General features: G+C 57.2%; 1 protein-coding gene across 2 annotated transcripts; it reads left to right on the forward strand.

The window, feature by feature from the left end:
* The first annotated feature begins 600 nt into the window (after positions 1-600).
* Positions 601-14,018, forward strand: SLC44A2 (solute carrier family 44 member 2). 2 transcript variants are annotated; one of them, XM_056325929.1, is made up of 21 exons: positions 601-965; positions 1,044-1,117; positions 1,369-1,453; positions 1,765-1,849; positions 1,957-2,083; positions 2,196-2,255; positions 2,524-2,647; positions 3,194-3,277; positions 3,632-3,744; positions 3,924-4,055; positions 4,379-4,478; positions 4,604-4,696; positions 4,950-5,034; positions 5,360-5,622; positions 5,695-5,789; positions 6,223-6,326; positions 6,678-6,751; positions 6,981-7,051; positions 7,251-7,339; positions 7,733-7,817; positions 10,675-14,018. In XM_056325929.1, exons 1-21 carry the CDS (start codon positions 823-825, stop codon positions 10,779-10,781), a joined length of 2,193 nt encoding a protein of 730 aa, XP_056181904.1. In that variant the 5' UTR covers positions 601-822; the 3' UTR covers positions 10,782-14,018. The 2 variants fall into 2 exon arrangements, with proteins under 2 accessions (XP_056181904.1, XP_056181905.1); XM_056325930.1 differs by having other exon boundaries at positions 605-965; positions 8,297-14,018.
* Positions 14,019-15,496: the final 1,478 nt, after the last annotated feature.

The raw sequence follows: 15,496 nt of genomic DNA on the forward strand, positions 1-15,496 counted from the left end.
AAAGGCCCCCCAAAACAGATGTATCTCTGCCATGGGAATCCTGGGAGCCCCCCAAGGCCCCCCCCAAAACAGATGTGTCCCTGCCATGGGACTGCTCTGAGCCCCCCCTAAGGGTACCCCAAAACAGACGTGTCCCTGTGTCCCTGGAAGCCCCCCCAAAACAGATGCATCCTGCCCTGGGGCTCCTTGAAGCCCCCCTAAAGGCCCCCCAAAACAGACGTGTCCCCAGCACAGGGGCTGCTCTGAGCCCCCCCAAAAGACCCCCCGAAACAGACTGTCCTTGCCATGGGGCTGCTCTGAGCCCCCCCCTAAGGGCACCCCAAAACAGATGTGTCCCTGGCACAGGGGCTGCTCTGAGCCCCCCCAAAACACCCCCCCAAAACAGACTGTCCCTGTCATGGGGCTGCTGGGAGCCCCCCAAAAGGCCCCCAAAAGAGAGGTGTCCCCGGCTCCGGGCTGCTCCCACGGTGCTTCCCTGGCTGAATTCCCACCCTAAAAATACAGAGGGATGGTGGATCCTGGATCCTGGATCCTGGATCACCGTCCGCGCTGGGACAGAGCCAGGAGGGTCCCCCACCACGATGCCCACGCTGCCCCGCCACCCCTGGGGTCCCCCCCACCATCGCTGCTCCGGCCCCACGGCGCTTCCGCAGGATTTGGGGTGTCCTGGGGAATGTTTTTGGCGCGAGCCGCGTGGGAATGGCTTTTCCAAGGGAATAATTGTTTCCACGCCAGGGAAACGGAGGCAGGGACGGAGGGAAGTGGCCGCGGGAGGGTTTTTTCCTCCCGCTTCTATTCATCCTGCTTCCACCGCTGCTCTCCATGGGTCCGGTGGGGCGAGGAGGGGGAGGAAGCCCCTTCCTGCCATCCCGTCCACCCTCTGAATTATTTTTCCATTCCTCCTTCACCTCCGCAGGGACGCCGCAGAAGTACGACCCGACTTTCAAAGGTCCCATCTACGACAGGTAAGCGAAGCCGCGCCGGTTTCGGTGGTGCCGCGGTGCCTGGTGTCGTGCCGGCAACGCTCCTCTTCCCGCTGGCAGGGGCTGCACCGACATCATCTGCTGCGTCCTGCTGGTCATCGCCATCGTGGGCTATGTGGTGGTGGGCGTCGTGGGTATGTACCGCAGTGGGGGTCTGCGCTGGTTTTTTTTTGCTGCGGCGGGAAGTTTTTGGGAGTTGGGAATGCTCGGCTGGCGGCCGGCTCAGTGTCTGCGCCGGCGAAATCCTGCGGCAAGGGGCGTTGGGTCATCCAGATGGGGATGGAGGGTTGCTGCGGGGGTCTCGCTAGCGGTGGGTAGGGGGCACTAAGGGAGCGAGGGCCGCTGGTGTAACCGCAGCCGCATTGTTCTGCCTCCCCCTGCCCAGCCTGGACCCACGGGGACCCCCGGAAGGTGATCTACCCGACCGACAGTCGCGGGCAGTTCTGCGGGCAGCAGGGAACCCCCAACGAGTACGTGTCCCGGCTCGTGGCTATTGTTCACCGGCGCCCCGGCATCGCCGGAGAGACCGGCACCTTGGGGTGCCGCGATGGGCAGCGCGCCCTGCCCGTGCTGCGTGCTCTCCTCTGCCTGCGCGGCGCGGTGGAGACCCTGCCCACTCCCAGGAGGGCACAAACCCCCTGCAGCTCCTGGGGGTTGGGGGTACTTTGGGACCCTCCATGCCGCGGGTGTGGGTGCTTCCATCACCTCTCCTGTGCAGGCTCTTCCCCAAACCGGGATCATTGTTATTATTTTTGGCCTGTTTTTGTGGTTTTTTTCCCAGGAAGAAACCTTTCCTCTTTTACTTCGACATTGTGAAGTGTGCCAGCCCGCTGGTGCTGCTGGAATTTCAGTGCCCGACCACGCAGGTACCGACCCCCACTCCTCGACGCTCTGCAGCTCCTTGGGAAAGCTCCGGTTCGCGGGGGCTCATGCCTTGACGCGCCACGTCCCCGTCACCTCTTCTCCCATCCAGATCTGCGTCAGCAAATGCCCGGACCGGTACCTGACGTACCTGAGTGCCTATGGCTCCCGCGCGGCCGGCGAGCTGGAGTACTACCGGCACTTCTGCGTCCCTGAGTTTAAAAACCTGCAGAAGGTGGGTGGCAGGGAGCGCGGCAGTGGCGTTTCTCCGTCAGCCCCGGCGATGCTGGCGTTCTCTGGTGCGGTAATTCCTGCCCAAAGCTCACATCCCCACTCGCTGTCCCCATCCAGGCTCCGTGGAGGTACTGAAGGACAAGGAGTGCCCGGCCATGATTATCCCCAGCACGCCACGTACGCCACGTACGTCTGGAGGGCTAACGAGCTGATTAATGAGCTGATTAATGAGCCTGCTGGCTTCTGGCAGGGTCAGGGGAAGCAGCCGCCTTGCAGGCTGCCCCTTGGTGGCATTTTCTGGGGGAGTCGGAGGCTCCTGTTTGGGGTTTCTGGGGATCCGGTGTCTGTTTGGGATGGTGGGGAGGGGGTTGTGATTGTTTTCCCGGGGTGGTTGGGGCGAGCGTGGCTGGCGGTTTGCGATGCTGAGTTCCCCCTTCTTGCCCAGTGGCGCGGCGATGCTTCCCGGCCATCCGGGCCAAGAAGGGTGTCATCATGGTCGGCAACGAGACCACGTACGACGACGGCCATGGGCACCGGAGGAACGTCACCGAGCTGCTGGAAGGGGCCAAGTGAGTTCGCACGGTCACCAGTCACTTCGCTTTTGCTGGGGCAGTGCCGAGAGCGAGCGTGTGCGGCGATACCGGCAGCGTGGCAGGGATGCGGCCGCACCTGAGGGAGCCTCTTAATGAGCTTCTTCGTTACTGCTGCTTCACGCGGAAGAGGAGCAAAGGCTTTTATCTGTTGGCACTTCTGCACCACTTTCCTGGATGGATTTATGCCGTGGGAGAGCCTTGAAAGCCCTGGCACGGAGCCCCCGCCTTGGCAAGACGTGCTGTGCCGCAACCCCGTGTTTGAAATGGGAGCTGGAAGCAGGGACGGAGGGGAAGCAGCGGGGGCAGCTTGAAGGAATACAGGGCCAGGAAACCCGCCTTGGTCTTGTTGGATTTTCTTGTTTTCAGGGAATCCGGCCGAGGGCTGCGTGGCGGGGGAGGACAAGGGGCCATTGAGGCAGTGCCGAGTGCCGGCAGCGGGTGCAGGCAGAGCCGCGCTGGGGCTGATGCTCCTGCTCCTTTCCCCTTGGCTTCTGCTTCATCCGTGTTTTATTTCTGTTGCAGAAAAGCAAACGTGGTCCTGGAAACCAGACAACTGGCCATGAAGATCTTCGAAGATTACACCGTTTCCTGGTACTGGATAATCATGTGCGTACGGGCCAAGCCATGCGTTACGGTCGTCCCGTCCCACCGTGCTGGGTGCCTGCAACAGACTTGGTGCCGCCCTCAGAATTGGGGCAAAACTTGTGAAATACCGTTTTCTTTCTTTTTTTTCCCCTGCCTTTGCATTGTTTCCGCTCAAACTAAAGGAGAGGCGGGGGGTGTGTGTGTGTGTGTTTTGGAGCAACTCCTGCTCGCGCTCCGTCCCCTCCGCCTTCAGCGATTCCCAATTTTAAGGCTCCCATCATGAACAGCTTGAGGACGAGCTGACCGACGGAGGGAAGCGGTGGGGAGGGGGTGGCATCGCCCGTTTTTTGACGCGCTGCTGCCTTCCTCCCACAGAGGCCTCGTCATCGCCATGGTGGCCAGCTTCATCTTCATCGTCCTGCTCCGCTTCCTGGCTGGGATCATGGTCTGGGTGATGATCGTGATGGTCATCCTGGTGCTGGGCTACGGTGAGCGAGGGGTGGGGAGCTCCCTGCTGGCGCTCCCCCTTCTCCTTTCCCTGGCTGTAGTGGGCTTTGCACAAAGGTCTTGCGCCGCGTCCCCCCGCATCTTCAACCCCGGCGTCTGCCGCCATCTCGGTCTCCGCTTTTCAGTGCGGACGGAACAATTTTCCTGGTTTTCGCCGCAGGAATCTTCCACTGTTACATGGAATATGCCAAATTGAAAGGGGAAGCGGGTTCCGACATCTCCCTGAAGGACCTGGGATTTCAGACCGACCTACGCGTCTACCTCCACCTGCGGCAGACGTGGCTGGCGTTCAGTGAGTCGCCGTCCTCCTGGGGCCGCAGGAGGGGACAGGGTGGCTGCGCCCCAGCCCTGGGGGAAGGTGGGGCACGGAGGTTCGGGGTCTTCTCAGTCTCCTCACAGCTCTACGCAAAGTGCTGGGATAAGGAGGGTGGATTTGTTCAATGTCGCCACCACTACGAGGTGGGATGACTGGCCACGGGGTGGGTGCTGCTCTTCCATGTGGGCCGCAGTGCTGGACGTCCCCTACCGCGATGGGTTGGCTTTTGGGAAGGCAAAGGTGGCCATCGAGCACCACCCGTGCCCTCGTGCTACCCAGGGCTCCCCTTCTCCTCCCAGTGATCATCCTGTGCATCGTGGAGGTGGTCATCATACTGCTGCTCGTCTTCCTCCGCAAGAGGATCCTCATCGCCATCGCGCTCATTAAGGAGGCCAGCAGGTCTGGGTGGCCCCTGTCCCCAAGCAGAGGTGGCCGTTGTCACCCGTCACGGCAGGAGGACTCGGGGTGGATGGGCTCCTGTTGCCACTGGGATTTTAACCAGGTTTTAACCATCTTCTCGGCAGGGCTGTCGGCCACATCATGATGTCGCTGCTCTTCCCGCTGTGCACCTTCTTCCTGCTGTGCCTCTGCATCGCCTACTGGGCCAGCACTGCCGTGTATCCTTTCTTCTTCCTCTTCCCGGCACCTCTGCTCCCCAGGAGGAAGCTGCTCGGAAATCAAAGGTCTTCCAGGGCGCCGAACATCTCACGGGATTAGTAACGTGCCCGGGTGCAAAGCTGCCAGCTCAAGCCTCGAAGTTTAAACTTAAAACCTAAAGGAGCGATGGCAGGAGGGTGGCGACAGTGGATCCGAGCGAGGGCTCGGGTCTGGCCTTTGCAGAACCGCATCTCCTTAACCCTTGCGCTGCAGCTTCCTCTCCACCTCCAACGAGGCGATCTACAAGGTGTTCAACGAGACCGCGTGCCAGTTTTCCGGCCAGACCTGCAAACCGGAGGTGAGGACGTTGGGGAAACACGTCTGAACACTGGGCTTAATCCGTCACATTTATTACAGGAAAAATATTTGGGTGGCTCTTTGAGCCTGACAGCAATTTGAGCGTAATTCCGCCTTTCTGAGCTCGTTTACATCACAGAGTTATTTTCCTTCAAGCCGTTGGGTGCGCAAAGCTGATTTTTTGGTCCGAGTGAATGCTACCAAAAGAATTAAGCAGGATAATGTCTTCTGCAAGTTGGGATTGCTTTGGGTTGACCGAAAGGTGCTGTCAGCCTGCCCAGCGGCACAACTCTGGTCACCAGCTGAGCATCTGCTGTCCTTTCTAGACCTTCAACGTGAGCAACGTCACCAAGCTGTGCCCCGACGCCCAGTGCCTCTTCGCATTCTACGGGGGAGAGACAGCGTACCACAAGTACCTCATCATCCTGCAGTTCTTCAACGTCTTCATGTTCTTCTGGCTCGCCAACTTCGTGATCGCGCTGGGCCAGGTGACGCTGGCAGGGGCCTTCGCGTCGTACTACTGGGCCTTCAAGAAACCCGATGACATGCCCGCCTTCCCCCTCTTCTCAGCCTTCGGCCGTGCGCTCCGGTACGTCCCTCCCGAGGGCAACTCGTGAACTTCTCGAGGTTGTCCCCTTCTAATGGCAGCCATCGTCCCCAGGTACCACACCGGCTCGCTGGCCTTCGGCTCTCTGATTCTCGCCATCATCCAAGTCATCAGGGTCATCCTGGAGTATCTGGACCACAGGTTAAAAGGTACCAAAGTGGGAAACGAGTAGACCAACAAAGTTGGCTGCTTCTGCGTTCCTCAGTGCCAGAGCTCATGGCTAACGTCCAGGGGAATCGTTTCAGTATTTCAGTAGAGAATCAGGATTTTCCTTTAGGATCCCATAGTCGAGCTCTTTCTCTGAGAGGTGTTGCGGGGTAGGAGCCGGGGGATGCGCCGTCAGGCCAGCCAGGCCTGGGTGTCCGTCCAGGTGCCCAGGATGCCGGTGTCTGGCCGTACGACCCTGTCGATTGTGAAACGTAACCAGCAAGCGGCAGCATGCGGAGGGCCAGGGAGGCATGGAGAGAGGGGGCAGGATGCGATGGGGCAGTGGGACATCTCGTCGGGGACCCTGACGTTGCTTCTGTAAGGAAAGGCATCCCTGGCTTTGGCTGCTCACTCTCTCCCTTGGCGCTCCTCCAGCTGCAGATAATAAGTTCGCCAAGTTCCTCCTGAGCTGCCTGAAGTGCTGCTTCTGGTGCCTGGAAAAATTCATCAAATTCCTCAACAGAAACGCATACATCATGGTAAGAGTCTCCCAACTGTCACGTCCAAAGGGCTACGGTGGGGGCGGTTTGGGTGGCTGTTGAGAGCCGCGGCTCCCAGCGGCACGGGTGGACAAAGCTTTGGAGCCTTTCCCAGCTGTGTTGCTCTGGCTTTGGGAGGCACCTTCCTGGAGACACCACGCAGGGTTGGGGGGCTGCAGCTCTCGATGCCCATGCTGCCTGACCTGCCAGGGGAGGTAGAAGCGCTCGGCAGGGTGGGATTTATCAAGTTTTGCTTGAAGATGGGATTAATCACACCCTCTTCTTAGCAGTGAGCTCAGCGCAGCTCCATTTCTCTCTTCCCCCACCCCGTTTTTCTGGGACCCCCTCTAGATCGCCGTCTACGGCACCAACTTCTGCACCTCTGCCAGGAACGCGTTCTCCCTGCTGATGAGGAACATCATTAGGTGAGGTCCTGGTGGGCGCCAGGGCTCCACTCTCCACCGCAGACTCAGTTATTTCCAAGCCCCTTCTGGCTGCCAAAGATCAGCCCAGATCTGCCTGCCTTGTTCCCAGGCTTTCATGGTGCTTTGTGCCACCTTCACAACACGCGGGCACGTCAGCCGCTTCCCCCCGCGCTTCCTTCTGAGCTGGGGGGGGAAAGGATGCGGACGCTCGTCTCTGTCTTGTTTGCAGGGTGGCCGTTCTAGATAAAGTCACGGATTTCCTCTTCTTCCTTGGTAAACTCCTCATCGTGGGAAGCGTCGGTAAGCGCTGGGGACAGGGAGTTTCTCCTCAGGGCTGCTCCAGGCCTTCATAGGTGGCTGCACCTTCCCAAAACCTCCGCACTCTTCACCCTCCCGCAAAACCGCTCCTTTCCATCCTGTTTCACATCCTCCCCGCACCCCTCTGCTGCCTGCCTTCTGCCAGGCACCCCACAGCCATTTCCATCGTTTGCTTTCCCAGGAATCCTTGCCTTCTTCTTCTTCACCCAGCGGATAAAGCTGGTCCAGGACACAGCGCCACCGCTGAATTACTACTGGGTCCCCATTCTGGTGAGCCGCTTTCTGGGCTTTGGGGGAGTGTGGAGGCAGTGGAGAGCGATCCTTAACACGAATGCCGTAAAAATGCCCCTTCGCCCGCTGCTTCTGAAGGACCTTCTTTGTTGGGGGTGTTTGGCCTTGTTGAAACAAGCCCTTTGTTCCGGCCAGCCGCGAAGAGGCGTCTCGCCCTTCCCATGCTGCCCACATTGGCCCCCGTCCACCATCGCCGCTGAGGCTTTTTGTCCGGAATCAGGCTTCTCTGAACAGTCCTGCCCTGTTCGCTTCTCCGCCTTTCCCTGGGGAATTTGGGATTCAGCAGGTTTCCTCCTCCCAGCCAAGGGAGCAGGGCTTTGCGCTCTTTGCCAATGCCAGGGTGCGGCATGACGACACCGTTTCTCTTTGCAGACGGTGATTGTGGGCTCCTACCTCATTGCCCACGGGTTCTTCAGCGTGTACGGCATGTGCGTGGACACCCTCTTCCTCTGCTTCTGTAAGTATCTGCCTCAGAGGGTCCGTCCCCTGCTGGGTGGCCATTTGGGGCAGGGAGTGAAACCTCCCCCCCGTTGGGGCCGAACCCCAGAGTTGTGCAGATTTGGGGTTTCCTCCAAATTCCCGTGGCCTCTCTGCGGGGTTTTCTCCCACTTTTTTGCTTTGCCAAACTCCCTCCTGCGTTCTCACCAGCATCTGCTTTTGCAACAGAAACCCACAGCCGTTCCTTGGGTCTCCTGTGGTTTCTCTTGGTCTTTCTGTTTTGGTGCTTTGGTCTTGGTGGAACCTAACTGCAACTAACTTCTGTTTTCCTTTTTGTTTTTTTTTTTCTTCTTCTTCTTTCTCCTTTCTTCCTTCCCCTCAACTCACCTCTTCATCTCTCTCCTCACATGTTCTCCACCCTTCATCTCCACCCTGCCTCCTCCCGGCTTTTCTGCTCTTTCTCACTCTTCCCCATCTTCTTCCCGGGGTTGCGGAAAGGTGAAGATCTGGAGAGGAACGATGGATCCCCCGAGAGGCCTTACTACATGTCCCCCGAGCTGAGTGAGATCCTGCTGAAGGGCAACCTAGAGCCTTCCAAAAGCGCCGATAGCCAAGGCTAGGGGCTGGCCCCGGGAGGAAGGCTGCGTGCCTGGAGGAGGGGCCGCGGGACGCTCTCGGCCCCCCAACCCAAGCAGCGTTCTCCTAACCCCCCTGGGTGGCAACCATGGTGCAGATCCTTCCCCTGGATGCCCTCTGCAGCCTGGAGGGCGGAGGGGGTGCCGGTTCCTCAGTGCCCCATGCTGTATCAAACCTACCTTCCTGCCCAACAATGAATATTCCTGTATGGAGAGAACGAACCCAGAGCGTCACCTAGAGTTAATCTGGGCTCCCACGTGTCCGGCAGCGCCTGGACGCGCCCGGGTGCCAATATAGGGTTGCGTTTCATGTTGAAGCGGAGATTTTTGTTCCTAATGGCCAGCTGTGAAAGGGATGGGAGAGCCGCGGCGCCGGCGGCAGGCACCCGGCGTTGTTTGCGGTTTGTGGGACGGGTCGAGCGGGTTCCACAGCTTGAGAACTGGTCTCTCTGTGCTTTCCTCTTTGTTCTGCCCCCAGCAGAGAGCAACAAGCCTCGCTCCTCACCCACTCTTTCTATGCAAAACAGGGTTGGCGCGCTTAAAAAAAAAAAAAAACAGAGTTCTTGGTGAGAATGCAGATCCGTTGCTTTTAAGTCTGTTGCATCAGCAGGGTCCTCCTGGCAAAATGGAGCTTGCCCTTCCCGCAGCCGAAAGCTCCTGTTCCCACGTGCCGTCGGTTTAGGGAAGCTGAAAAGAGCCGTCGCCGCTCACAAGTCGTTAGAACTTTGACTGGCAGCATCCCTTGTTTTAAAACGGCGTCTCCGGCTGGTTGCGTGGAGGTTTAATCACTGCGGGGAGGTGGTGGCTCGTCCTGGGAGCTGCCTGGTGGGCTCTGCTCTCCCACCACCCCGCCAGGGTGGTTGAGTTGATGGTTTGGCTTCTGTCCGGTGGCGGCTTCCAGGGGGGGGAGGAGCTGCAGGGCTGTAACGACTTTCCACGCTTGCCAAGCGTCTGCAGCCCTGCAGGCTGGGGTGGCTGTGGGAAGGCGGAGGGAGCCCGCGTGGAGGGCGAGTCCCTGCGCCGGTGACTTCTAATTGCCGCGGGTTCGTTAAGGCGATGTCCGGAGGAGCGGTATGAGCGTCCCCGACGGGGCTACAGGGAAACGGTGCATTGAGCTGGCAGGTGTTACACTGGGGATGTGTTGCGGCATCTCTGCGGCTCGAGAAATCAGAGCAAAAAAACCCCAGGTTGATGGGGAGGCAGCTGGTGGGGGCTGCAGCCCCTAAAGGAACAGCAGCCAAGCCCTGGCTGGAGCCTGGCCTCATTTTCTCCTCTTGATAGTCCAGAAATGGTCACATTTTTTTTAAAAAAAAGCCATTCTGGCCACGTGCTGCCCGGGTAGCCGGATCTCCTGTTAGAAATCCTCACACGGCCAGAGTGCCCCGTCTCACGAGTCCTGCCCTCTTAGGACAAAGCCGTAGTGTTAACACTCGTGTTTTCATCGTGGAGAAGTACTGAAATCCCTCTCAAAATATCCCAGGGCGCTTTCACTCGACGCTGAGGCTGCTGCTTTGTGGGTTTGTTTGGTTTGGGGTTGGACAGTTGTTTGGTTTTCGTTGTTGTTTTTTTTTTTCTTTTTTGGTGGCTGTGATTTTCCTACCGCTTCTTGTTGGCGCAGCTGCTTGGCTTTGAGCAGCGAGAGGCCGCGCGGCGTGTTCGGCGCTGGGAATACACCTCGTGATTATGTATGCGTGGCGTGTTGACGAGGGCGTCGGGCACCCGGCAAGCAGCGCCAAGTGAATACCGAGCGAAATTGCTTTGCGCTCGCGTCATGAGCCGTTTTCGGCTGCACAAAGAGCAAGGAGAGCCACCGCTGCCCAGCTCCGGAGAGGGAGGGACGCGTGCTTCCAGCTGGCAGAGATCTCTTTCCCTACAGCACTGTTAGACTTTCCCGCTGCCACCCGGATAAAAAAGAAAACCAAACAACACAAAGCACCCAAACCTCTGCTTTCTTCTAAATAACAGCGTCCCGTTTCCAGAGGGTGGTGCTCCCCAGAAAGCGGGAGAGGTGCGGCCGCGGTGGCATTTAGCTGTGACATGGGGAGAAAATCCCGCCCGCGATGAGCCAACAGACCTTTATTGTTATCAAAGATAATTGTGAGACGAGCAGGACGGCTGCTCCTCTAGCATCTCTCTGCCTTGAGGCTCCTCACAGCACCTGCTGTGACTCCTGCCACACCAACCTGTGTGTCTGTCCCCCCGCCACTGCTGTGCGGGGCGGCGGGGGGTTTCTCTTTGCAGTGGAAGACCTGGAGCGTAACGATGGGTCGGCCGAAAAGCCTTATTTTATGTCGCCCAACCTGAAAAAGCTCCTGAAGAAGACGAACAAAGGTCAGCCGGACGCATAGAGCCTGCCCTCGTCCCTTCTGCGTCTCCTCTTCGTGTTCCCGCTCCGGGAGCGGAGCCGCAGGATCGCGCTGGGCGCTCAGCGTTTGTCCCACATGGAAATCTCGTTACTGAACCTTGAACCGCCGTCTCCTCGACCCCTGCCGCGGGAGGGGGCTTCGCTGGAGAGGGGAGCGAGTGCTTGTTAGTGATTCCACCCGAAATCGTCGGGGCTGCTAAAAGAAGACGGCTCTCATGTGGCCGCCTCCGCAGAATACATCACCGCTAATGTCCCATCGGTCCCCAGCCAGCTCAGGTACCGAGCTGGGGAGTTCCCGGCCGCATCCTGCCAGCGCAGGTGCTGATAAAAGCAGCACTGACACGGGGCAAAGCTCCGTCTTCCGGCGTGTTGATCGACACCAAACCACATTTAATTGGGTTTAGTAATTTTCTTTTTATACTGCTAAAAAAAAAGAGATGGTGCTACCTTCAGGTCGGCTGTGTTCGGCGGTCCCTTGGCACTCGGGAAAATCCAGGTGCTGTGGCGACGCGCCAGCGAGCCGAGGGGTCTGAGCAGCTCCTCAACTGTTTTTATTTGAAGCCCCCCCCCCCCCTCCCTTCCCCCCAGTATTTACTTGCGGCTGTTGATTCCTACCCAGAGAGCTGAAACATGCTGAAATCACCTCGCTTCTCTTGCCACCCTTTGGAGACACCTGCTTTGGGGCTGGGCTTGTTTTAGACAATTAATTCTTTTAGGAACATGCCAATTAGTGTTGTTATAGCCACCTGCGGAGGGTTAACGAGCAGGACTTGGGTGTTAACGCAACCCCGGAACGGAGGGATGCTCTGTGCAGTTACACCATATTTCTAGGACTGACAGCTTCTACTGATTCCTCCCCCAAAATCCTGCAGTATATATTTAAAAAAAAAATAATTATATATATATAATAACTTACAGCAAAGCCTAACGGTCGAACAAAATGCTTTGCCTGTGTAATGGATTTAGGAAGACCCCACCTGCGGGCACGGCGAGGGAGTAATGTATATATATATATATTGGTTTGGGGTTTTTTAGGATAATATTTGGTAGTTTTAAGCAAACCAAATGACAAACAACAGGTTGCCTTACGTCCTTCAGATGCCATGGCGCAGCCCGGCCCGCTGTCTCCAAGGGGAAGGTCCAGACCTTCAGCAGCTGTGGTCGGAAGAAACAGAGGAGGCTTGCGAAAAGTAGATTAAAGGGGGTTAAATATCCCTAAAACACAAATAACTAAACTTAACCCCCAAATTTAACAACATTAAAACGCCTCCTCTGACACGCGCAGCTGCTCAAGCGTCCCTTGAGCGACAGGGGGCTTGCCTGGGTATAGTCCCCGCCACAAGTCATACTTTTTTGTGGTTTAATTTGTGTAAAAATAAACGCACCGAGGCTTTGGCGGGCACTTTACCAGCTCCCAGAGCACAGGGGGTGGTGGGGGCAGCGAGAGCAGGAGGCTTGTGGGGTCACATGTGCCTCCCCGCCTTAAAAAATGCACACCCTCCTTATCACAAGCGTCTGCTTAGCCGCATTTAATTTGCGCTGAAGGATATATTTTGCTTCTTTTATACGTATTTCTCGGTAACCTTTAGATCCCTGTAGTATTTTTGTAAGATACGAGGAATGTTTTCTATCCCAGTTACTAAATGGTTTGGGGGTTTTGTACGTTTTGCTTTTTACTGGTTGTTTCAGTTCTGTAGCAGTTATTTCGATCTCTTCCAGTACTGTTTTTATGACAGATTTTGAAATATCTACCTGGCAGCAGGCTGAGACGCTAACTGCCGCGGCTCAGGGCAGTGCAGCACCGCTGACCTCTCCCTGAGCCGACAGCAAGGCATAGCTCCGCGCTTGCTGGAATCGAAAACGCCATCCTTCCTCCAAAGCGCCTTTTTCCTCGCATCTCGACGTAGCCGAGCCGATGCTGGAGGGTACAGCTAAAAAGAAAAGGCGAAGGTAAACATAGAGCTAAAAAGGTGAAGGTAAAAGTAATGCTGCAAAGGTGAAGGTCAAGCTAAAAACCAGGAAAGGTCAAGCTAAAAACCAGGAAAGGTCAAGCTAAAAAAACCAGGAAAGGTCAAGCTAAAAAAACAGGAAAGGTCAAGCTAAAATGGAAAGGTAAAACTAAAAGGGTCAAGCTAAAAAGCAGAGAATCCTCTGGGTTTGGGGTAGTGTAAGCAGGAGTGATGACGGGAATATATTCAGTTTATACCCACACCGGCACCTGTGAGAAAATATTTTCCGCAGCCTGATGCTGGTCCTGAATGATTTGAATTATTTTTTTTCCTCCCCCCACCCCAACCCAGTGTAGCTTCTGAGGCGGTTTGTTTTATTTCCTGCTTGCAGTTCTGGTGTGGAGGGTAAGTTTGCTCCGGCTCCTTGACTTTAGCTTTTCTCTTTTTTTTGGTATCAAGAGGCTTTGGTTGTCCAAGATAGCAGAAAGCCATCAGTAGCTTGATTTATTTTGCATAAACAGCCGATATACAGCTGAGATTTTTAGGTCTGGAAATAGAAAATGTTGGAATGGGGAACAGATGTAGCAAAAGGCGCGTTCTTTGGGCCGCAAGGGCACCGCTGTGTTCTGTAAACTTGGTGTTTGAGGGGAATTGGGGATTCCTGCTTCCAATAAGCTGAAGCAGCAGCCGGCTTTCCAGGCGTGGCGCTGGCCGAGAGCCTCAGGAAGCAGAGGGGCAAATCTGCCAGGAAATAAGGATGGGGTTTTCTGGGGAAAAAATCGGAGCTGCTCCAGCAAGGGCAGTTCTCTGGTGGGATTTCGGTGTTGGAAAAGCTTCGCTCCATGACTCAGATTATTCCTTTCTGTGAGCATGGAGTGATCTGTGCACTTGAGAGCACGCCTCCCGTGTGAAGCTGCGCATTGAGGCATTAATTTGGCTTCAGGAATAACCGCGCTCTTCTCTGTGTCGAGATGTGACTTTTGTCCCTGTAAACTGTGTGTGCTCCGAATCCTTCCCTCGGTCAGGCCAGGGCAAGGAAAAAAAACTAAAAAAAAAAAAGCTAAAACCCACAGGGCTGATGTTCTGAAAAAAGAAAATCCATGTTTTAAAATGTATTTCTGAGGCATTAACTACTCCTACCCTGCACTGGGGCTCCCACGCAAGGACGTAGCTCCAGTGGGAGCATCCGCGCGCATTCCTGATGTCGTGTGTGACGGTTCCCTCGATGTCAGCGTTGCAACCCTCAAATAAAAGTGCCTGTTCGGACCTTGCTTCCGCCGCACGCTTCCTTCCCACCTCCTGGGGCTCCGACCCCTGGGCTGACATCTCCACCGCCCTTCGGAGAGGGGTTGGGGGGCGGAGGGGACCCCCAAGGAGCTGCTGGTCCCACCACCCTCGTTAGTTCCTCTTCACGGGGGCTTCGGCTCGCGTTTTTCCACCCAGCGGTGCAGAACAGCTGGGAAAAAAGCAGATACATGACCGATTACAGCTGGTTTTCGCCCCAAAAGCGCACCTGAACGCTCCCGCTGCCTCTTTGCAGAGATCGGGGCTTCACCAGATTGGTGGGTTTTTTTTTACTAATTACAAGGTTTTATCAAACAATCCTCGACCCACGGGAGGCGGCGATGCCCAGCTGAGGTTTAATTTTTATATTTTTGTTTTAAGGAGTGAGCATTCACTCGGATGCTGGCGCTTGTTTAAGTTCATACTCAAGTTGGAGAGAAGCAAAAGACCCCCGGGGGGTCGTTCCCCTTCCACCTGCCAGCGGGAGGAGGAACCTGCAGCCAAGGCCCAGGTTAATTAGCACGCGGCGCAGTGGTTAATCACCTCCTCATCCCTCCCTCCACCAAGACCATGGGGCCAGGAGAGGTGGCTGGTGGCACCGCTGCTGGGAGGGGACGGGCACCCATGGGTGGCCCCTGCTATAGACTCACCTGCCGTGGCGGTGGCCGGTGGGATGGTGGGCTCCTGGCCAAGGATCATGGTGGCCGGCGGGCTCTGCCCCTCCATGGCGGGCAGCCAGCCCCCAGCCCCCTCTGAGGGCTCAGGGTGTTGTGGGGGGCACCTGCTGCGGGGGGCACCCTGTCCTGTGCCCCTTTGTGCCCCATGTTCTCTGTGGGCCACTGGTCCCCTCAGGCCACTGGTCCCAGTCCCCTCAGGCCACTGGTTCCCACAGACTGGTCCTCTCAGGCCACCGGTCCCCTTAGGCCACTGGTCCCCTAAGGCCACTGGTCACCTCAGGCCGCTGGTCCCCTGATGTCTGTGATCCCCTCAGGCCACCAGTCCCCCTCAGGCCACTGGTCCTCCCCAACTGGTCCCCTCAGGCCACTGGTCCCCACAGACTGGTCCTCTCAGGCCACCGGTCCCTTTCAGGCCACTGGTCCCCTCAGGCCATCAGTCCCATTAGGCTACTGGTCCCCTGAGGACTGTGGTCCCCTCAGGCCACCGGTCCCCTTAGGCCACTGGTCACCTCAGGTCACTGGTCCCCACAGACTGGTCCTCTCAGGCCACCGGTCCCTTTCAGGCCACTGGTCCCCTCAGGCCATCAGTCCCATTAGGCTACTGGTCCCCTCAGGCCACTGGTCCTCTCAGACTGCTCCCCTCAGGCCGCTGGTCCCCTCAGGCCATCAGTCCCATTAGGCTACTGGTCCCCTCAGGCCGCTGGTCCCCTCCCTCAGGCCACCAGACCCCTGAAGCCACCGGTCCCCTCAGCCCGCCCCCCCCATCCCTGCTCCCCCCCGGCCCCGCC

Source organism: Falco biarmicus, assembly GCF_023638135.1.
Source record: "Falco biarmicus isolate bFalBia1 chromosome 13 unlocalized genomic scaffold, bFalBia1.pri SUPER_13_unloc_3, whole genome shotgun sequence".
Lineage (NCBI taxonomy): Eukaryota > Metazoa > Chordata > Aves > Falconiformes > Falconidae > Falco > Falco biarmicus.